Raw genomic sequence first — 23,333 nt, 5'->3', positions numbered from 1 at the left:
CGGAAGGACGCGCGAACACAGAACGCATCCTTATGAGTATTGAGATGTGCTGCGTTCTTGCTTAACTGATCGCATAGTCACAGCATAAGCAGCTGCCAATGAACCATAAATATAACATAACATTACAAACAAATAACATTAATCATAACTTATTAGTCATAACTTAAAACATTTAATACTATTATAGATACTATTTACATACAGTATAATTGTATATCATTGTATTTTACAGTGTTATATGTTTAACTATGACTATGTTAAGATTCATTTTAATATGCCAATAAAAATACTGCAGACTTTCTACTGGACTTATAATTTTATTAAAATGAAGCAAAACAAAACGTTAGGTTACATGCGTAACCCCGGTTCTCTGAGAACAGAGCGAGGTATCTCACTATGGGAAATGCCCCAGGCCTGATAGACTATGGAAGCACCAATTACACCGCATCTGTCTGAAGGACGGAGCAATCACAGCTCCTATAAAAATGGCTGTGATCCCCGGAAATGGCATTCTAAGCATGCTCTTCACTCGTGTTATGCGAGTAGGGAAGCTTGGTGAGATACCTCGCTCTATTCTCAGAGAACCGGGGTTACGGAAGTAACCTAATGTTCTCATTCAAACAATCGCTCGGTATCTCACTATGGGAATGATGTAGCCAACTCCCGAAACGCATGCTTTCCGAAGCCGCCAAACAGACCCCGCAAGAACGAAAGATAACCTTTCAATTCTCCAACATTGTGAACTGCATGAGCCATAGAAGGCGCAGTGACATCCAGACGGTAAAATCTGATAAATGTATGAGGGGAAGCCCAGCTTGCCACTGCACAAATATCTCCTACCGATATCCCCCTGAACAACGCCCACAAGGTCGCCACACCCCTTGTTGAATGAGCCCTTAAGCCCGCTGGGGAATGAAGACCCATAGATGTATAGGCCAATTCAATCGCCTCTACCATCCAATGGGAAACTCTCTACAAAAACACCTAACAACCCTAAAATACACAAACCCATGAAACGAATAACTGATCATTCTTCCTGAACGATCATGCCCTGCTTACATAATAGCGTAACGCTCGTACAGGACACAAAGTGTTCAATTTCCGCTCCTCCTCCAAAGAAAAAGAAGGGGGGTAAAAGGCACGCAACTCCAAAGCAGAGCTGAATCACTGACTTTGGGAACGAAAGCCGGGTTAGGTAGTAATGTAACCAATAAAGCATGTAACTCACACACTCGCTTAGCTGAGACTAAAGCCAGTAGTAAGACCGTTTTCAGAGAAAGGAGCTTAATATCAACACTCTCCAGAGGTTCAAATGGGGCCTGAGTTAAGGCATTTAGAACCATGGATAATTCCCATGACGGGACAAGATGCTTAGATACTGGTCTCAAATGCTTCACCCCCTTCATAAAACGGCATATGAGAGGGTGCCGTCCAACCGAAACTCCCTCAAAGCCTACATGAAATGCTGAAATAGCATTTAGGTAAACTTTAATAGTAGAAAACGCTCTCTCATTGTTCATTAAGCTTTGTAAAAAGCAAAGTACATCACTCACCGCGCACTGAAAAGTAATAACTCCTTTATGAGTACACCAGTCCTCAAATACTTGCCATTTGAGACCATACAGTGAGTGTCTTGATGGAGCTCTAGCACTCTGGATAGTGTTTATAACCTCCTGCGGAAGCCCGAGAGCGTATAAATTTAACCCTTCACGGGCCAGACCCAAAGGTCGAGTCGTTCCGGGTGTGGATGAAAAATCTGCCTCCCCACTTGTGACAGCAGGTCCCCGTGCAACGGGAGCAGCCAGGGCTCTCCCTGAAGGAGCTGGACAATCTCTGCCACCAACAGCCTCCCCGGCCAATGAGGGGCTATCAAGGGTGGGAGAAATTAGACTCAGTGGAGGGAATGCGTAAAGCAACACGTTTTCGTCCCTGAGAGAGAAATACAGCGGACGCTTTGCATTTGCCTGCGAGGCGAAGAGATCTACGGCGAAGATATCTGATCCATCACCTGCGGGTGGAGCACCCATTCTCCGTATAACGGGTTGCCCCTTGACAGGAGATCCGCCCCTACATTCAGGACTCCTGGTACGTGCATTGCGCGCAGTGAGCTGAAGTGCGCTGCGCCCCAGACAATCAGTTTGCGCGCTAGATTGTGCAATTGTAACGAACGCGTTCCCCATTGCCGATTGATATATGCCACCACCGTTGTGTTGTCTGTCCTGACCAGAACATGAAACCCTTCCAGAGAAATGTTTCAGGGCCAGAAAGACTGCCATCAACTCCAACATATTTATGTGAAGTTTGCGATGCTGGGGCATCCAGCGACCATTTACCGATCTGCCCTGAAAAACAGCCCCCCAGCCCGACAGAGATGCATTCGTTGTCATCACTTTTCTCAGAGACACGCCCCCCAAGCAGAATCAGAATCACAATTACATCAAACCCAACGTAACCACGGACAATTAACAAACCAACAATCCCATCGCTGGAAGTCTCATTTTCATCAAACCTAGTGGGACCACGGACAGTGACGAAGCCATCATGCCCAAAAGGCGGCGACAGGTCCTGAACGATACCAAATTTCCCTTGTGAAACTGGTCCAGGCACTGATAAAACGCCATTATCCTCCTTTCCAATGTGGTATGCCACAGAGTCTATTCATAAGCCCAGACACTCTATCTCCTGAGATGGAATCAGCTGGCTTTTGGCATAGTTGATTCTGAACCCCAGACTCATTAGATGAGACGTGAGCATCTCCGTGTTCCGTTCCGCGCTCTCCTGCGAGTGAGCGCATAACAGATAATCGTCCAAATAAGCAGATATTCTGAGCCCCTTGTGTCTCAGCAGTGATAACGCGGTCTCCATGCACCTGCTGAACACGCGAGGAGCGAGGCTTACAAATTTCCACTAGGTCACAATCCACCACCGTCGACGCCACATTTTTCCCCTGCGGCCTTGGACCCCAACATGGTGAGTAGAATAATCTTAGCTCGCCTAAACGCGTTAGCTGGAAAAAACTCAGTAACGAGTAGAGAAAATCCACAACAGAATTTAACTGCACTGTGTTCGGCAATGTCTACCTTGATGGTACGTTTGTGAACTGAAGCAGCGCAGAACAGGTGCTAAAGGAAACTCTTCACAGGGAAGAAAACAGGAATGCCATTTCCGGGGATCACAGCCATACATATAGGGAGGGGGTGGGCTCCTTGTCATGAGCTGTGATTGGTCCGTCCTTTGGACAGATGTGGTGTAATTGGTGCTTCCATAGTCTATAATGCCTGGGGCATTTCCCATAGTGAGATACCGAGCAATTGTTTGAAAGAAAATGATAAATGTTTACTTTCGAGAGCCGTCAAGTATTTGCGAGAGCGAGTTTAAAGATTGCAGGCTTCCGTACACCGGCCGCCCGCAGCCTCTTCTGTGATTTCTAACGGCTCGATTCTCTCAAGTCTGCACTCGATGCATCCTCGATATCAAGAACACATCCGTGAACTTTCATGCGTCCTCTGTACTTGCTTTCTTGAGAATTGGAATTGAACTTCGACGGTTAATGATGACGTAGAGCGAGAACACAAGGACACAAGATCGCTAAAGAACGCATATTGAGAAACAGCCATTAATTGCTGTATGGATTTATAAGACAAACTTCAAAAGCGCTGCAAATCAGCTTTGTGTACCCCAGTTACCAGGGAAACCGCTATATTTCTGCAGTTCCGAGAGTGAAACTTGCTGGCAGTGAACGAATTTGCTTTTTCAATAAGCCCATCTGCTATTTTTGCTACATATTTTTAACTGTGAACCAGTGGATTGACAAAAAGCTAATGCATTATAACAATTGTTTAAATTAATATAATAATTAATACTTTTGAATCATCCCTTTTCTTAAAAATTGTTTAAAGACTGAAATGTGAAGTGCAGATCTTAAAAAGGTCTTTAAAGGTCTTAAATTTGATTTTAAAAATTCTGCAGATACCAGGTTATTTTAAGGTACCATTTGGATTTTTTAATAAGCCCTTTTTAAATGTCTTCTTATGTTGTTTTGAGAATGTACTGTAGGCCATTAATAAAAAAAGGACCTCTGTACATTTGTTTGTTGCAAGTTTTCCTTCTGAATTAGCATAACTGCACAAGTGGGTTGTTGGGGTAATATTTCTGTCCACTGACAACTAAGTTTTCCTTCTGAATTAGCATAACTGCACAAGTTTTATAGTTAATTAAATATTTAAAAACAAATGAAATTAGTTATATTTTAATTTCCTTCAATAAAAAGGAAATTGAGTAAGATGGTGTAAAAGATGTGTGGACGTGGATTAGTAATCTGGCCCCTTGGTACAAAGGAGAAAAAATGCTGGCTCTCGTCACTATCAAAGTTGCCCATCCCTGCTATATGAGGATAAACTGACTTTTATTCATCTCAAAGCTACGTAACTTTGGTCTCCTAGACAACCGTGTAATGGTGAAGACTGAGCAGATGAATGCTCATTTTTTCTTGTTCAGTTTGCAGTGAGATAGTTGCAAAAACGCACTGAGACACAGGCACTGATCTATCCTCTGTCTCCCTCACTGACTCACTTTTGCACTCGCCGTCTCTCACTTCTGCATGCAGACACACACTTTTGTGTAACTTGGGTAAACAACACTGGCATCAATGCACATACACAAGCTTCTGTTAGAATTTTGACTCAGTGTTAATAGCTCAATGGACATGAGTGCTTTTTTCAGAGCTGGTGCCATGGCAGCCAGGAAGAGGATAGCGATCTGAACTACATTTCTCAGACAGCAAGAGGACACTGCAGGTGTTTCAAATGAGGGGACACTGTGTGGACTGTGGATGACTTATGATTATGTTGACCACGTATGGGATATTGTGATCGTGTGTATGTTTGTTGCATTATTTTTATCATTGAGAGTTCAGTCAAAGGAGAGGAGCAGAGACAGACAACAGAATTACAGTCGGGCATTTCTATCTCTTGAGCAGTTACTTTTCTGTGATTGGGAGATGGGTACGGGACCCTTCAATATCCCATTGTAATCCTGGCCCTGTCTTTAGAGGGCGTGTTCTTCTTCTTGTTGCCCTTGCCCTGTAGCAGGGGAGCCATCGAAGAGCTCCAAGTTGCGACGCAGGGAAGTGAGCACCTGTACCTGCAGGTTGGAGACGGGTTCGGGCGAAGCTGCCAGGGCGGCCGTGGCCATGGTGCGATTGAGCAGAGGGTTGGGTGGGTTGCTGCTCGGAGGGTGTGTAGCCTTCCAGTAGGCCTCCAGGTATTCAGCCAGGTGTTCACATGCATCCTCCAGCTGATTCTCATCTAATATTATATCAAAAAGCTCCTGAAAAAGAAAAAAGGATGTGCTCTAAAAAGAAAGCAGACATGCACTCTACATGTTGGAGACAATAACTCTGCATATGACTAGACAAGATTAAATCTATGAGCACCCAAATAAAAAAAAAAAATCCTGTATGTGCCTAAGAAACAAAGAATAAAGAAGGAAATGAAAAAGAAGAGCAAATGCATCTTAGGTATTAAACTCGAGCAAAAAGCTTAGCGCAGCTTTCACAACTCTCCAATCACATTAAAACCAAAAGCAATTTTTACAAATCTAAAAGTGTACATAAATGTTAATCAGTAGAAATCAAAAGTCATATTCTCACTGGAGGACACTGTGCAAGTTTATCAGCCGCCACCATTTGGACGTTGAGATGTTTGGCCTGAGATTTACCCCTGGACTTTATCAGCCTCTGCAACACCTGATCGCGAGGGAGACACAGAAACACAAATATACATCCAATAAACATGTTCAAATACATTATGATGTTCACACTGAAATGTTTTAACCAAAACAAAAGCATACTTTTGAGGCAAATGTATTGAAACCGGTTTAAAAAAATGCTGAGTTGTTTTATCTCAACTTTGGGTCAAATATGGACTAACTTTTGGATTAGTAAAGTTTTATATAAAATGCAACCATTGTGAGCATAAGAGACTTTTTTAAAAACAGAAATCACACCGACCGCAAACGTTTGAACGGTAATGTGTACCTTTGGAGAGGCAATCTTGATGTAGACTATGATAGGTGCCAGTGACGTCTTGGCTAACTGAGAAGGATGGTTGATTGTGTCGGCATCCAGAGCCACTAACTGGAGCGTCCGGGCCAGCTCAAAGATTCTCTCGATTTCACTCTGTACCTCAGCTGCCAGATAAAAGAAATTTTTTTTAAGAATATTTTATTATTATTGGATATACAATATATAACTACATCCAAGCACAGAAATCTCCACTTAGTGTTCGTCTATTGCACATATTTGCTAACCAAAGTTCATTTATACAATGCAAAATTAATATTCTAAAATTTGTATCTTGTCTTGTTTTCTAATAAAAATATCAAAACATCCTAAATGGATCATAAAAATAACCGAGAAAAACAAACAAACAGATTTTCCACTAGTATTTTCATTTAATTTAGCCATACTGTAGATGGCACTTTATTTTTTTTGCAGTGTATAGCAGAGAATACTGAGTGCACACATAAACACAACTAAAGTTGTAATAAACAAGATGAATATCAGAAAGACTTACCTCACAGTTTGATTTCATACTCAAACCTATGTTAGTATATATCATGCATGTGGGAGTTATTATGGTCTGCTCAAATATATGCATGTTTGAGCGTGTGCTCAGGTGCTAGTTTAGTTCCATTTAACTTTAAGTAAATGGAACGCTGAACAGTATGACGGTAGTCTGCAGAAGACTGCTTACATGCTGTGTGCAGCTTTCTGCATTGATCCATGGAAGTCTGTAGAAAGCTGCAGTTATGTAGGTCAGTATGTGTGTTTGCGTATGTGGGTGTGAACTGCTATATGAGAAGTGGCATCACACTTCTTACAGTGAGTCAGAATCTATGCATTCAGTTAATTTAAAAAAGCAGAAACCATCCTACTTTTTAGTCAAGTTAACATTTAAAAAAAAAAAAAAGTCATAAAATGTAGTTGCATTACTTTGAAGCTATTTAAGGGGCATTATCTTTAAAACTAACCTATTACACATTTTACTACAATGAAATCAGAACAATGTTTTCCTGAACAAAACAATGAAGATCTCAATTAGGGTGACCATATCTTTAAAACATTAAAACATAAATACACACCAAACTAAGTACTACTAACTTCCTAACTACAAAACACCTTAATAAATAGGACAGAATGAAAAACATTGTGATAAACAACAGTGTTTAACTGGTCCCTAAGCTCATACACCATGAGAGGGACACCTGGATTCCTCAGAGAGTACAGCGCAATCTGAACACTCTGCACACATAATGAAAATATACTTTTCTGGTCAAATGTTATCATATCTAACTATCACTTCATTTACATATAAACTAATGTTTTTGAATGAAGTCTCCTATGTTTACCAAAACTGCATTTATTTGATTATAAATTCAGTAAAACGGTAATAATGTGAAATATTATTACAATATAACTGTTTTCTATTGTAATATATTTTAAAGTGTAATTTATTCCTGAATTTTCAGTATCATTACCCCAGTCTTCAGTGTCACATGATCCTTCAGGAATCATTCTAATATTCTGATTTGATGCTCAAGAAACATTAATTAACATTATCAATGTTGAAAACAGTTGTGCTGCTTAATATATTTTTTTGTGGAAACCATGATACTTTTTTTTGTTCAGGATATGATGAATAGAAAGTTCAGTATACTGTCACTTTTGATAAATATAATGCACCTCTGCAGAATAAAAGTATTGATATTGTGTGCAATATAATGGGGGGAGGGGGGACTACACCACTACTTTACACTGCCATGTGTTGGCAACAATAGCTTGTTATTGGAAAAGCTACAGTGTTTTCAAAACAGTTTGAAAAATGTTGATAAGTTAGTAGTGTTCTTTTTTAGTTAATAGTGTTAGTGTTACAGTTTAGTGATACAGTAGTGTTATAGTATATAGCTTAGTTAATAGTTAGTGCTTTTTTAATTAAAAACACCACAACTGTGCCAAAGAATTAAGACTGTTCACTCCAAACTCAAGAAAGAGGGTTTAGTACAGGGACAGATGGACGAATGGATGAGGACATGAATGAAGTGACAGATGGATTGCCGCAAAGGGGAAAAGGGTGGGATGATAAGATACGTACCCAGTACGTCTGAGGTGAAGAGAAAGAGAGGAGGAAATGTGTGGTGGGAAGGAGTGTCAGGAGAAAGCAAGATGAAAAAGAGAAAAAAGGCAGATCAGACATGACGTAACAGAGCAAGAGGAGGAAACACCTAGAAAAATGTTCAGGAAACAGAAAGAATGTGTACTACTGTACACTACTGAAAACTGACAGGGCTTGGCAAACGAATTTGGAGCACATATTTGCAAAACAAAAAAAACTGATTTTGTCTACAAAATCAGAATGAATTTGCATTTCATTCATCCCAACACACAGGCTATTTGTCTTGCTCTCGATGTGAATAGCTCTGTCGTTTGAAATTTGCTTGGTTCAGAACATTTGTTATTTTGGTCACTCAGCGTGTTGTTAAACCACATGTTCAACCTCCCTTGGCTTTCTGACCACGTGAGGGAGCTCTTTCAGCAGCAGTGTGTGCATGAGTTTCATACCCAGACTGGATCTGGTGCTGGAGCGCTCGATGATCGTGTGTTTGCTGGGGTTGTTTAGGACGGAACGTTTGGCAAGTGAGATGTCTGCTGTCACCCTGGTGATGGATATTCTGGAACAAACAAGCCATAACCATAGAATGCCAATTATAGCATGAGCATATTGTGATATTTCCAGCGTTAATAATCTACACAGAACTTTGCCATTTATATTAACAGCTTCTTTAACAGCATAAATCCTGCCAAATTTAAAAACGATGAACTATTTTCTTTTTTAAATCTTTATTATGACCATGACATGTATATTTTGGTACCCACCTGCCTTCGAATTTGTGTTTTAGAAAATCAAAGAGAGCTTTCTGCATCATATCTGTCACCTGCAACGATAAACACACACACACACACACACAAAACTGAGCAAGATGAAGAACATGTCTAAAATTTTTAATAGACATTTTTTTGACAGAGATATACTGTCTTGCCTCGTAGCCTTTAAGGGATGGTCCCACCAAAATAATGGGTCTCATGGAAGGCACCACATCATAAGGAGGAACATGTTCCATCTGAAAGTTCAACATACAAAATAAAACCTCTTTAGTGAAATCATGATACATACATTTGCCAAAACTGACATCAAACATATGGATTTAAAAACAGCATTCACACCCATGTGTTAAAGTGTCTTTTTCTTCAACTTATGCTTCACTGCTGCTTCAAAGGGTTTTTTAACCGCTTTCTTCTTTGTTTTTCCTCTCTAATCCTCTCTGATATTCTGAGCAATGACGGTCCATAAAGAAATTTTCTGGGTAGCTGATGAATTAAATAAATATATTTTTATTATAGGCTAATAAATGAATTTAGTGTAAATTTATATCAATCAAAACATGATTTCTTATGATTTCAGTCATGTATTTTAAAACATATGCTTATATACACAGCCAATATCTTCCTTATATCTTAAAATGGTCTTTATATATAATGTAGATTTACAAATTTAATTAAATTAATGATTATTATTAATATAATTATGTGTGTTATTATATATATATATATATATATATATATATATATATATATATATATATATATATATATATATATATATATATATATATATACACACACATACATATACATATATATATATATATACATACATATACTACATGTATATATACATACACACTGTACACACACACATACACATAAGTTAAAATAATAAAAGTTATGGCTGTCAATGTTTTTTAAAAAGAGTGAAATTATAATAATATAGGTGGTTTACTTATTAAAATGAATTAACCATTTAATATTATATATATATATATATATATATATATATATATATATATATATATATATATATATATATATATAAAAATTTTATAATTATTTAGTTTTTTAACAAAGACATTAGCTTGTAGATGAACAAATCATTTAATAGATATGACAAAATTGGCTTTAGAATTAATATACTGTGTTTATTTCCACATCATGTGAATGGCTCCTCATTTCACTTGCTTTTTTAAGAAGTTGGAATCTGAAAATACATTTCTAATAAAATATATCTTAATACATTATATGCAGAACTGAATAAAACACCAGTTAATTAAAACATTTTACATACTATGTTTATTTAAAATATATATTTTTTAGGATGCTTAGCTTCTCTTTCCTCCTCAGACAGACCATCACTTTAATCTAAGATAAGACCTCTTGTGTGTGTGTGTGTGTGTGTGTGTGTGTGTGCGTGTGAAAAACAGAGACAGAGATCTTTTGCTCCCCATTTGCTGTGGCTCCGCCCACTCCTCTGGTCCCGTTATATAATAATGCATAACTGACCAAAAGTTTCAGATGGGTAGCTAAAAGTAATACATCTACAATCTAACGTCATCATTTTCAACTCTAATTCCTCCAGTCGGGCGTCTGTGCATGTGTGCATGTGTGATTGTGTGACGGTAGCCATTGTGACAGCAGTAACAAGCGTGGGCTACTCTCGATGTCACAGACCCATAATGGAAACGGAAACCGTGGAAACCTGTCAGGGTGTTTCTGCCTCATCGTGTGTGCATGTGCAAGAGGCTGGCAGACTCCCCATGTGTCCACACGTGTGGGTGGACACATGGGCCAGATTCATTCATTTCTCAATTCAATCTGAATATGTACGTGTCCTGTAGAGCTAATAAACCCTGACAGTTCCTTCCTTTCTGAACTATTTTTTGGTAAACAGGACTGGTACAGAAATCCTGTCTGTATACCACAAAAATTCACATCCGATCCTTTATAGAAGCAAACTAGCCTAGAAGAAAATTCATTTGTCTTTTCTGAAATATACTGTATGTACATGCTCAGCTGATGACAATAGCCTTAAGATATCTTCATAAGTACAAAGACAGAAACACAAAGAAAGTTTGTTGTTGCTATGACTCACCGATTTCTGTTTCTGTTTGGCAGGCCCACCTATCATTCCACACGCACACACAGCAAGAGAGAGAGAGCAAGCAAGCAAACAAACAGAAGCTTGTTAGTGACAAATTGTTAAAACATTTAGGATGCTGGGAGAGAATGAATCAACAAATCAGAGGTGGCCAAATGAAGACAAGATGGAACCACTAAGGTATTAGATAAGCTTTCCTGATTAATCATCCAGGTTGATGTGTAGTAAAATTCTAAAATCATCAAAACATTAACACGATCACAAAACCAAAAAACAAAAATACAGAAACCATAATCACATACCAACCATTATTTATTCACCCACACATTATTTATTCACCCTCATGTGGTTCTAAACATGTAGGACTTGCTCTCATCCATGAAACACAAAAGGATGTGAGAAAATCACAGAGAGCATCATTGAAAGACCATAAAAGTAGCCCATATGATTTATTCACTACGCTCTATGATAGCTTTGTGTGAAAAGACTAAAATTTACAATATTATTTGCCAATAAATGTCTTCTCTGGTGATGTTCTGCAAATAACAATAACAACACAAAAGTATTACACCAGTTATTAAATTATATTTCTTCTAAAGCAGTCTGTTATAGGTTGGTAGGGGAGCAATTGAAAATGTAAAAAGTATTGTGTCTGTACAAATACATACATTTATTCTTGCAAATAATCATACAGGGTGAGTAAATGATGACCCTAAATTAACTACCCCAGTAAAAGAGTATTTATATTAAAAATACATTTATTTCATACTAAGTATAATTCAAATCTATTAACATATTTACTGAAATATCGCTCAAGACAAACTAATATACACAGTTATAATTAAACTTTATTTGGAGCACTACTTGTGCACAATGCACATTTCTTAATATTAAGCCTTAAATGTGTTTAAAGGCAAGATATTTGAAGTGTACCTGAAGTACACTTGCAATATATTTCCACTTTAGCACAATCAAATATACTTCAGTATATCTTTAGTTGGACTTCAGCACTACATCCGCACAATTAAAGTGCATTAAGCAAACTTTAAGTATAGCAGTTTAAGTAGATTCAAAGTACAACTGCAGGGTATTTGTTTTAAGTACATAAATATGTAAATGTATCTGTAGTATACTTAGCATGAAATAAATGTATTTCAAATATTTTTTCATATATTTAAAGCAAAGACTCCCCTAATGTTTCAAAGGCACAAAAGGTGCTTAGTTAGGAATGAGTCTGATTGTTAGTCACATCTGAAGGAGGCTGTCTCCTGATGCATTCTGGGGTTATCACCAGGGTTACCTTCTTAAAGAAAGGGAGGCGGGGTAGGTTGCCTTGAGGGGAGGTGACACTTCCGCCCACACCCTTTTGGTCTCGGGTGTTGGCAGGCTCCACCTCCTCAACTTCTGAATCCGAATCGTCATAAAGCCCAGAGGACAAGTCAGCTAGGGGACCATTTGGGAGGTGGATGGGTTTTAATGAAACGATAGAACAAGAGAGGATGGGGGGTGGAAGAGAGAAATAGAGAAGGAAACAAGGGTAACGGACAGAAAATGAGAGGAGGAAGACAGGAAGAACAGCAGCATGATGTATAGACTTCACTGAGTCAGAAAGTGATGAGAACACAGAAGGTGTCTTAAAAAGGACAAGCAAAATTAAAAAAGAAATGACCTTTTCAAGAAATGCAAACAAATCTTATGGTGTGAGCTGGGGCTTTTAAATTTATTTTAAATGCTTGTTCCAGTTTTATTTGATGTTTATGGTTTACGGGTTAAAGAAATATTATTTACCCTACACTAACAACAAGCAAAAAATATTATATATTTTTTCATTTAATTGTTTATTAAAAGAATGCACATTAAAATCTAGTTTGTTTGTTTTTTACACCGACTCTAAAACAATAACTTTACACTGTAAAACGTTTGTAATATTCACAAAAAAACATGTCAGCTACAGTAAGTTACCTCACTATATACTGTGAGAAACTGTAAATGTTTCAACATTGCATTAAAAGTAATTTTACTGTGAAATCAAAAGTATGTTTTTTTTAGATGAAAACTATGAAATACCACATAATTTAGGGTGAAAAACCGTAAAAGAACCTTCCAAGATATCCCTGGGTGACACAACATGATTATATTTAATATAATATTTAAGATAATTTTGTTTCTTCTTATTTTGTACATTATTGCATTTTTTTAGTGTCATGCATACACTACTTACGATGAACTTTCTATAGATAGGCCACTTAAAAAGAACTCTGATTCATCATGTGGCTTTCTGTTTTTTCAGCTGCATTGTTATGGTTGTTATCAATACATTTCAATGTACAACACAAATTTTAGTACATTGATATATTAATATATATTTTATATAATATACGATTTTAAGTAAGTTATAAATTGATTATATTTTACAGTGAACTTCTGACAACCAAATTCTACAGAGTAAGTTTTAATATTTTTGATTATCAATCGTTTTTTGTTCAATTATACCAACGATCTAAATACCCTTATTAAAAAATGAACCATATCTTTGGGTACTGTTTTTGTTTTTTGTACTTTTATTGTTTTTTGTTAAATTATATTAAGGATCTCACTTGCCTCCTGAGAAAATGCCCCTGATTACAAATTAATCAAACTCCCAGAGCTGACACAGCCATGACGGATCGCATAAATCACAGGTAGCTCAGTGTAAGAAAGATTTGGAACAACAATCACAGATGATGATGACAGGGAAAAGGAAGAGAAAAAAAACCCAACAGAAAATACTTGAGGACTAGAAGAGTGAGTGATAAGAAGGACAGGAGAATGGCAGAGGGGGTCCTAAAACGGCGCTCTAACTCTCATTGTGTTCAGTGATTACCCAGGGTGAAAGTAATGGGTTTATGTTCTGTATGTGTGTGTGTTTGGAGGGATTTCATAACCCATCACAGCAGAACAAAAACTTCACAGCATCACTGTCTGATCATACCTGTTCCAGGTGGAGTGGGCCTCCGGGCACCTGTGGCAACATCCAGACTAGAGCTTCCACCGGACTTACTAGTAAACAGATAGAGAGACCAATGGAAAGTAGTTAAGACAACAAAGACCACCAACTTCTGAATGGAGAAGTAGCTAGTAAGCAAAATGATTCTGTAAATAATTAACATATTTTTGAAAGAAGTCTCTAATGCTCACCGAGGCATTTATAATTTATCCATGTGCTGTTTAATACATATATGGAAACTGAGATATATTTTGTTCAAGATTCTTTAATTAATAGAACGTTTAAAAGAACACCATTTATTTGAAATCGTTTTTAACATCATAAATGTCTTTGCTGTCACTTGAAATCAATTTAATGCATCTTTGCTTAATACAAATATTAATTTCTTTCAAAAACAATCATGACTGACCACCAACTTCTGAATGGAGGAGTAGCTAATAATGCATGGAGTATGTGTGTGTTTCACACAGCAAAAACATCATAATGCAGCAGATATAGGCTTGTTTGATTGGCTGTTACCTGGAGCTAAGGCGGTTCTGCCTCATTCTCTGTTCTTGTAATTGACGGGTGCTCTCAAGCTTCACCGGACTAGGGATAAACCCCACCTCACACCCTTCTTTCACCAAACGCCCAATCCACCAGTCATTATTATATTTCTGTTAACAGAAAAACACAGAAAATGCACAAGTGAACACTTTCCGCTTAATAGCTTTTGAATCATGTAAGCCAAAGGTACAGTTACCGTCCATATGATTACATGTACATCATCATACTGAAGATCTATATATTGTTGAAGGATCACATTATATATCAGATTACACCAACACTTTTAAAGGGAAATATGGCCGTCTGACCTCTTTGATATGCAGGAAGTCTTTGGGTTCGAAAGAGATAGCCATGCCCTGAACAGGTACATCATCATTAGGGCCTGGGTTATAGCCAACGTTAGTCCTCACAGCAAACGCTACTGGCTTGGTCTTAAGAGAGAAAAGGGATGAGAGAGATAAATGTGGAGAATTAAAACAGAGAGAACTGTTTCAAAAGAAAGAGAGCTCCAGTGAAACACTTCAGAGTGGAAGAAAGAACCATGGTCATGTGATCGGTTTTACAGCTAACACATGGAAGTGATCTTGTATATATAGTCAAGAGGATGGAATAATACTGCAGAACAGTATAATGCTTCTGAACTCATATCCCAGTGGAGCAGCAAGCAACACGTTTGATTAAGTTGTTAATTCATTACAGCCAAATCATTTACCCAGGTGTGGGACCACAAAATAACCATTCCCTCATAAAGTTTAAGCACACTTTGTGTTTTTGTTATTATTTAAATTCATTTTAGTTTTTAAATGCCCAATTAACTTACAGATGGACTGACTGATCAACAGAGTGCCATTAAAAATGACAGCTAACAGTGATGACATAATCATAATACTGGATACTGAATTCTAAATTCAATGCTAAAACAAAACGTAACTTTAACAAACTTTCACACTTTTTTTGCTGCCTTGTGCAGTAACATTTATAAAGCACTAATATTTCCATAAATCTAGTTAATCATACAGGTTTTTTTCATGGGTTCAGCCTCTCAAAAAAGATTTTCTTCTAACAATCAGGTCTATTATCTTCATTCAGAGCAGAGTCTGAATAACAGACCAATGAGAAATTGAAAGACACTGGAACAGAACATGGAAAAAGTAAGACACCTTAGCCTTCTCTAGCGTGGCGAGAGCTTGTCTATCGGCTTCTTTCCTGAGAGCCTCAGGGTCCTCCTCCAGAGACACGTCAGAGTCTGAAGGACGACTGGTGTAGGAGTCTGCTGAGCCCTGCCAGAGAACAGAGAGGGGGAGTGAGAGGGAGGCAGGGACGGAGCGTGACTCTGTGTTAACAGCCTTTGGCACAGTGTTTGAAAAGCTTTTTTTCAATTAGTATTCCTTATCTAAAAATCACACACAATAACAATTCTACATCACTTCTTCCACCAGGCCAGAAGAGAAGTGGCACAAATGACCACACAGTGAGTTATCATATGACGTGCAAACAATTTGTGAATGAAGAACAGGCTGAAGGAGAGGGCAGGAACAGTGTGGGAGGAAGTGAAAGGGAGCAGAAGGTACAGTACAAACACGAGAGAAGAGTTTCTAAGAATATGAGAGGAGCAAAACAGAAAGAAACAAATGTTTAGAGCAGCTGAATCAAAGGAAATGAGCTTCCCATGATTCTTACAGTTTGTGTATGTGCAAGGATGTAAACAAACATTCAAGATACTGGTGTGTCCTCAACTACAAGAACTTGTTTGTCCCAGGGGTTGATTCTTATTTTATTTTTGTTATATTAAGGTCATGTTACTACAATATGATAATCAAGTTTCATCAAGCCTTTATCCTTTATTCACGCTATTTTTTTTTTGTTCTTTTGCTTTTCATTTGTATAGATTTTACTGTTTAACCATTTAAATACATCATAAGGTACAGGTGAATATAAATAATTAATTAAATCATTAAAATAAAAAAAACGATAATTTAAATGTAAAATTCTTGATACTTCTGATATGTAAAATTAATACCACCAATTTTTACACTAAATTACACGTGTCACTCCCATCACGATTAACAAATTGGCAAATAATAAAGTGTTATCGAATGTGTTATGAGTGTTAGTGTTACCAAGGTGAAAAAAGATCTTAAGATGAAATATGACATGAGAAAATGTGGTTAAAAAAGTGAATATCACCTGTATGCAGACTAATTTTATTTCCATCATCATCATCATTTTCACTTCAAAATGCTATCAAGCACAATATATAATTTGAGATTATGATTAAATGCTTGTATACACACTGCTAAATGTTAGTCTACAGCGCCAGCTGAAGAAACACACATATGTCTGTATTGATTTGTCCTTTCTTTAGAGTCTGGGTAAGTTCACGAAGATACTAAAAGCAGAAAAAAAACACATACACAAATCGTTGTGGCATTGACTTTCACAGTACAGAACGGTGTTTAGAACCTTTATATAAGCCTCCCACTCCTCTCATCGCATTTTTCCCTACTTTCCTCTCACTTCCCTGTCTATGTTTCAGGTGTCGAGCGGACTCTTATTCGTGGGAGGTGTGGACGGCGTGCGGACAGCTGCAAGAATGACTCATTGGATGGATGCGCTTTGCGTGTGTGAACATGAGTGCATTAGGTTTGTCACATATTTGTGAGTATGTGTGTGTGCATGTGTGTTTTAAATAGAAATGAGAATGTGTCAGGCTGACATATGCCATATGCAATGATGTTAAATTATTCATTGTGAAACAGAGGGTCACAGGAACCCAGCACACACGTTAAATATCAACGGCTTCGCTATGCAGCAACAGATTGAACACACACACTTTGCCTGCTAGACCATCACTTTTACAGCAGAGATGTTATGTTTGTAATTTTTAGTACAGCGGTCATAAAGTGGGCTGAATCCAAATCCTGGCAGAAACAAATCACACAAACACGTTTTTCTATCCTGGTAGGGGTTTTCCACTGACATCTATACTGACCTAATGATATTTCTAGCTTCAAACCCTAAACCAAACCCGTTCTGAGTGATCATATTCTGTATGTTTATTAAATAAAACCACAGTGGACCTGTTGGCTGGTCCCACAATGTAAGTGTTTTCAGGTTTTACGATCCTTGTTGGGAAATTTTATGCTTAAAATGTAGGGAACCTGACACACACAAACGTTTACTGAGCTGTTTAAAAGGGCCACAATTCACAATTCCATAGACGTCTATTGTTTTAATAAACAGCAAGTTGAAAATACAATATCCTAACCCTTAGTACTAATCTGTCTCCAAAATATGGTTATTTCACCGTTTCAGATTTGAAAAATAAAATACAAAAAAAAACTTCAGGCACAGTGCTGAGCAATGTACTGTAAATCAGCTGAAGGAAAGAGATTTCAAATAAAAAGACCATTATTGATTACAATACAGTATCAACAGAAAAGAGCAATTAATTAACTAAAGGCACAAATGCTGAGCAATAAAAGAGATTCAGGGAATTAAAATGTATTTAGGGTATTAAGGAATTTAAAACCTTTCATTTAATTCCTAAATTTATATCAAACTAAATATATACAAGGAATTTAAAACCTTTCATTTAATTCCTAAATTTATAGCACACTTTAACTACCTAATTGCAACTGAAATAACCCCAGATTTCATTCATTTGCTCATTTTTGTGCACTTAAAGGGATAGTACAAAAAGTATTCTCGTAGCTTCATGAAATTAAGGTTGAACCACTGATGTCATATGGACTATTTTAATGATAACCTTACTACCTTTCTGTGCCTTGAACTTGTCAGTTGCATTGCTGTCTATGCAGGGTCAGAAAGCTCTCAGATTTAATCAGAAATATCTTAATTTGTGTTTCAAAGATGAACAAAGGTCTTATGGGTTTGGCACGACATGAGGGTGAGTAATTAACAACAGAATTTTCATTTTTGGGTGAACTATCCCTTTAAGATGCTTCATGCAATCTCTCACCGCATTTTAATTCTGGTATTTGCACCTCGGCCCTGTTTTGTGTAACTGTCAGCCGCCTATGTGCTTGGCAGTTTTCAAGGTCGGTACCAGGTCACCTCAGTAAAGGTCTACGACATCCATTCTCTTCAAACAGCACCAAGAACTTCACAGTAATATCACAGGCCTAAATGTTATGAAGTTGGCTCCATTGTAGTAGCAACGTATTAACAATAATATTAGCTTAGGCTCTGCAGAGCTCGTAAACAAAGTTGACATTTTCCGTCTTCCAGCGAGTAAAGTTCCCCAGGCTGTGTAGAAAGCAGCCGTGAACACTATACATCAATAACACTGTCAGACTTGCACTAGTCAAGCGGCGACAAGACAGGAACATGGAGCGAGGAAAGAAACAAAAGACATGCCAGAAGATGACGGCTGATAGAGAGAGAAAAAAGCGAGAAATGGGACGAAATGAAAAGGACTGTGTGGGAGAGGTGGAGAGGAAGGATTAGTACTAGCTCTGAAAAAAAGTCTCCCACACACACATTGTGGGCTGATCGACTGTAACAACTACGCCTCTCTGTATGAAATCAACAACAATTGACTGGCAGATTATTCTGATGTTTTTCCTCTTACAATTCCTTTCCCAGGCTTTTATAAGATATGATTTCGGTTTAAAGGAATGTTCTGTGTTCAGTATATGTTAAGATCAAAAATGAAGATTACTACATAAAATAACTCCTCAGTTTAAAAAAAAAAAACCTAAAGGTTACAGCACTTGCACTTATGATGGAAGTATACAGGAACATTCAAGACACATTACAGCCATATTATACATTATATACGCTTCATATTTCACCTTTTTTCTTCTTCAGGTTTAAACTAACTAACAGTACTCTAATGGTCAGCAGTACAATAACATCTTAGTATAGGGACCAATTCTCACTATTAACTAGTTGTTCATATGCACGCCTATCATTAACATATTGGCTGTTTATTAGTACTTATAAAGCACATATTCGGCATGAATATATTCAATATCCCTAATTTAATACCTAAACTTAACAACTACCTTACTAACTATTAATAAGCATTAGAAGTTTATTGAACCAAAATAATCTTAGTTAAGATAAAATGTGACCGAAAATACAGTAAAAGTTCTTTCCAAATAATATTTTACTTATAATATTTCTATTTTTCACATCAAGGTGGATGTTGCACACTGGTGGTGGTTGAGGAGATTTCCTCCTTAAAAAATGTGTGAAGCAATTTGCAAAGCAAAGTGTCAAGAAAAGCACTATAAAAACACAATGAATTATATTTTTGTTAAAAGAAATGTAAAAAACACAACAACAAGTCAGGTAAAACCATTTAACTGAATTAAAATTATTCTGCTTTCTAAATAACCATCAAAAGACTAAAATCATAGATTAATCACAATAATTTTAATCTATTGACAGCCATAGCTTTATGCTTCTCTCAAGGTTTATATTTACCAGTAATGGTGAGCAAAAAAAAATTGTTACAGTGTTACATTTTTCACATAAAAAATAGGGTTTTTACACATATGGCTGCCTTTTACAATTGAGAAAGGGGGCAAGTGTATCATTATATCTGGGGGTTCATAAGCATCAGAGTGTTTAAAACCCTCTCTTTGATAAAATAAAACTGAGGAACATACAACATTCTTTCAATGATTTTTAATATTTTAAATAACATGAGGATCTGTTTACGTACTTTTACTGTTTACAGAGTTCAGTGAGTGTAACGTGAGAGAGTCACAAATGCATGTCGCTTCTGGGAATGTGCAACAAAGCCATATGCTTCTGAATTCATTTGTTCCCAAAGTACTACATGGATCAGATTATTGCACAGCATGACAAATAATTGTAAGCACATGCACACAAACAGATAATGTTCATGTATGAATGCATTGACCCCTGCAGCAAAGATTAGGATATGCAACCTGCTTCAACCTGATCCTAGAAACTCAGACATCTTCAATCCTCTCAAGCAATAAATCACTATTTTATTATGCCACAGAATCTGACCATCAAACTTAAAAAAAGACACATTTAATGCCAGATCACATTTAGAGGCGTACTGTATATCTTACAGCAATAAATCTGACAAGCCAAATACCCTGCTGTGAAAACACAGTGAGACTTAACCTGTTGATGACATAAAAGACAACATTTTACTCATTTTTTATTCATATTTCTAACCACAAAAGATGCCAATCAGCAGCTTTCAAATTCAACCGAACCACACAATTTTACAATTTACAGTGCCACATACGATTCAGTCAACCAGCCATCGTAACTCTGATTTTTACCAAATACAGAGCTATTTTCCCTCAGCATTTCAGCTGATCTTTCATATTACACCACAGCATTTTAAAGCTCAAGACACTTAAGAATAGCTCATCTGGCCTGAAAAAGCACCTGCGAAAATAGGTTCTTTAAAAAGATCCTTTAAAAGTTTATAATTTAAGAACATAATAAAGAAACATAATTAATCACATCTGATGCAGTTCCAAAACAACTTTATGAATAACTGTTAGTTGGTACATATAATTTGGTTGAGTAATCACACTCCATGGGTGTCAAGACCAGACAGAAACCCCGGCAAAGGGCCCTGTGACAGGGCAGCCAGCACCAGCAAGGTCCCTGAGCAGTGCTGGAGGTCTAATTTAAACCCAGCAGGCCTAAGCAGCTGCCCAGCCCAAAATGGAATCAAATGGCAGCATGAGAGAGAGAGAAGGAGAGAGAGAGGGACAAAATAAAAGGAGAAAGAGGTAGAGAGAAGGTGCAAATAAGGCCTATGGATAAGAAAAGATCCATGTGTAAGAGGCATTTTTTGGACGCAGCCATTAATACGCTTAATTAACCACCACACAAACTCACACGGACGTTTCCGGTTGTTTCTTACCATTGCGGGCCTCTGAATCCGTGCGTTGGTCTCCATGGCATTCGCTCCTTGCCACGGTAACACAGAGTCACACCCAATTATCCGAATCCACGCCGAACACAATGTGTGTGTGTCACACGAGGGTTTGTATTAATGTGTGTGCAACCGTGATGGGTGTGTGTTGCAAAAGTTAGTCAGAGGACTATACGTGTGTGTCAGGGATTGACCAGTTGCTCTGCTAACCTCATCACCCCCTCCTGGCTCATTCTGACACACACACACACACACACACACACACACACACACACACACACACACAGCTGAAACCTGTACTTGGTTTCTGAGTTGAAGGGGGTAAAGAGAGAGAGAGTGAGAGAATTGGGGTGTGGGGGTGGGGGGTTCAAATTGCAGGACTTGTGCTACATTTGCAGACTGAGGGGTTAAATTTAGCTGTGACAGGCAGGGGCAGATCTCTCTCTCTCTCTCAGCCTCTCTCGTGTTTAGCGCCGGTATAGAGTGGTGAGTGCCAGAAGGAATGGGAATGTAAACGTCAGAGACAGAAAGACAGAAACAGACAAAGAAAGAAAGAAAGAAAGAAAGAAAGAGCAGGAGGACGTAGTGAGAGACCCTTTTGAACAATCCCCTCTCTGACACGAGGCCACTTGACTCATTGTGTCTGTTACCGGTGGATCCCACACATCCGTTTAGTCAGTCACTTCAGGTTGTCCAGGAGTCAGGTTGACTCACACAAATAGAACAGCTTCATTTAGTTCAAAATCACCTGTGTGTGACCGTGTTGATAGTGATAAACTGATATATATTGGTCAGGCTGATAAACCGGACAGTATTTGAACACTTTCACATTATCGGCCAGTAAGTGCGCCTGCAGAAGTGTTTGTTCTTCCTTGTGCTATTTCCAAAATCTACCAACAGGGAGGTTTCGGATTTCAAATATTTTCACTGAAAAAAGTTAATATTTATTTTCACCATATATGTGTATATCTCAACTGCTGTAATTAAACTGTTTTAGAACACTACTGTGCAAAAGATTGAGGTCTTTAATGTCTTTGAAATACATTTCTTCTGCTCAAAAAGGCTGAATGTTTTAAAAATTAAAAATACAGTAAAATAGTATATTGTGAAATATTAGTACAATTTAAAACGTTTTTTAAAATATATTTTCAAATGTCATTTATTCCTGTGATGTCAAAGCTGTATTTTCAGTATCATTACTCCAGTCTTCAGTGTCACATAATCCTTGATAAAATCACTCATAATAAACATATATAATTAGTATCAATATGGAAACAGTTGTGCTGCTTAACATGTTTGGAAAATGTTTCAGGACTCTTTGATGAATAGAAAGTTTAAAAGAACAGCTTTTATTTGAAATAGAAATATTTTGTTACATTATAAAGATATTTATAAATATAGTCACTTTTGAGTATTAAAAGAATATTACTGCCCCTAAACATTTGATTGGTAGTGTTTATCAAACACAGTTGCAAGAAAATATTTGTTGTAGTCAAACAATGAACAATTCTTAGTCTTCCATTTTTTTTACATGCATGTCTGAGGCGTGGTTAAAATCAGGCATTACTTCTAGTGAACAGCATAGTAAAAATTTGTTGAACCGAGAGCGGAGAGAATCTGACTAATACCTGCAATCTTGTTGTTTGGACTCCTGACTGATGATAATGCATCATTGCTTACTACTATATGCTTAAGCTAATAGTGTTTGTCTATTGTTGTGAAGTAACTGAAAATCATATCAAATTTTATACCCAATTTATGCAGAAATTTACGGAAATTAAACCCCCCCCCCCCTTTATTTTTTTATCATTGAAAAATAAACATTAAAAACCTAAAAAAAGAAGAAGAA

The 23,333-nt window shown here is 37.4% G+C and overlaps 1 protein-coding gene across 6 annotated transcripts in view; it reads right to left on the bottom strand.

Moving 5' to 3' along the window:
- The window catches only part of LOC109059552 (voltage-dependent L-type calcium channel subunit beta-1-like), a 41,909-nt gene that overhangs the window by 4,011 nt on the left and 14,565 nt on the right, over nucleotides 1–23,333 (bottom strand). The window contains exons 1-13 of one of the 6 annotated variants that reach the window (XM_042720508.1): nucleotides 21,473–21,678; nucleotides 15,744–15,863; nucleotides 14,892–15,014; nucleotides 14,557–14,693; nucleotides 14,023–14,090; nucleotides 12,352–12,494; nucleotides 9,100–9,180; nucleotides 8,936–8,994; nucleotides 8,621–8,730; nucleotides 8,154–8,162; nucleotides 6,038–6,189; nucleotides 5,651–5,746; nucleotides 5,143–5,328 (exon numbers count right to left, since the gene is read on the bottom strand). In XM_042720508.1, coding sequence (XP_042576442.1) covers nucleotides 5,143–5,328; nucleotides 5,651–5,746; nucleotides 6,038–6,189; nucleotides 8,154–8,162; nucleotides 8,621–8,730; nucleotides 8,936–8,994; nucleotides 9,100–9,180; nucleotides 12,352–12,494; nucleotides 14,023–14,090; nucleotides 14,557–14,693; nucleotides 14,892–15,014; nucleotides 15,744–15,863; nucleotides 21,473–21,508 — 1,320 coding nt within the window. In that variant the 5' untranslated portion in view covers nucleotides 21,509–21,678. Of the gene's footprint in view, nucleotides 1–4,129; nucleotides 5,329–5,650; nucleotides 5,747–6,037; nucleotides 6,190–8,153; nucleotides 8,163–8,620; nucleotides 8,731–8,935; nucleotides 8,995–9,099; nucleotides 9,181–11,045; nucleotides 11,075–12,351; nucleotides 12,495–14,022; nucleotides 14,091–14,556; nucleotides 14,694–14,891; nucleotides 15,015–15,743; nucleotides 15,864–21,472; nucleotides 21,679–23,333 lie in introns of those variants that run through there. The other 5 variants (XM_042720504.1, XM_042720506.1, XM_042720505.1 and 2 more) reach the window with 5 other exon arrangements.

Source organism: Cyprinus carpio, chromosome B3 (genome assembly GCF_018340385.1).
Source record: "Cyprinus carpio isolate SPL01 chromosome B3, ASM1834038v1, whole genome shotgun sequence".
NCBI lineage: Eukaryota > Metazoa > Chordata > Actinopteri > Cypriniformes > Cyprinidae > Cyprinus > Cyprinus carpio.
Note: the sequence above shows the minus strand (reverse complement) of the source record. Positions and strands in the feature narration are given on the sequence as shown.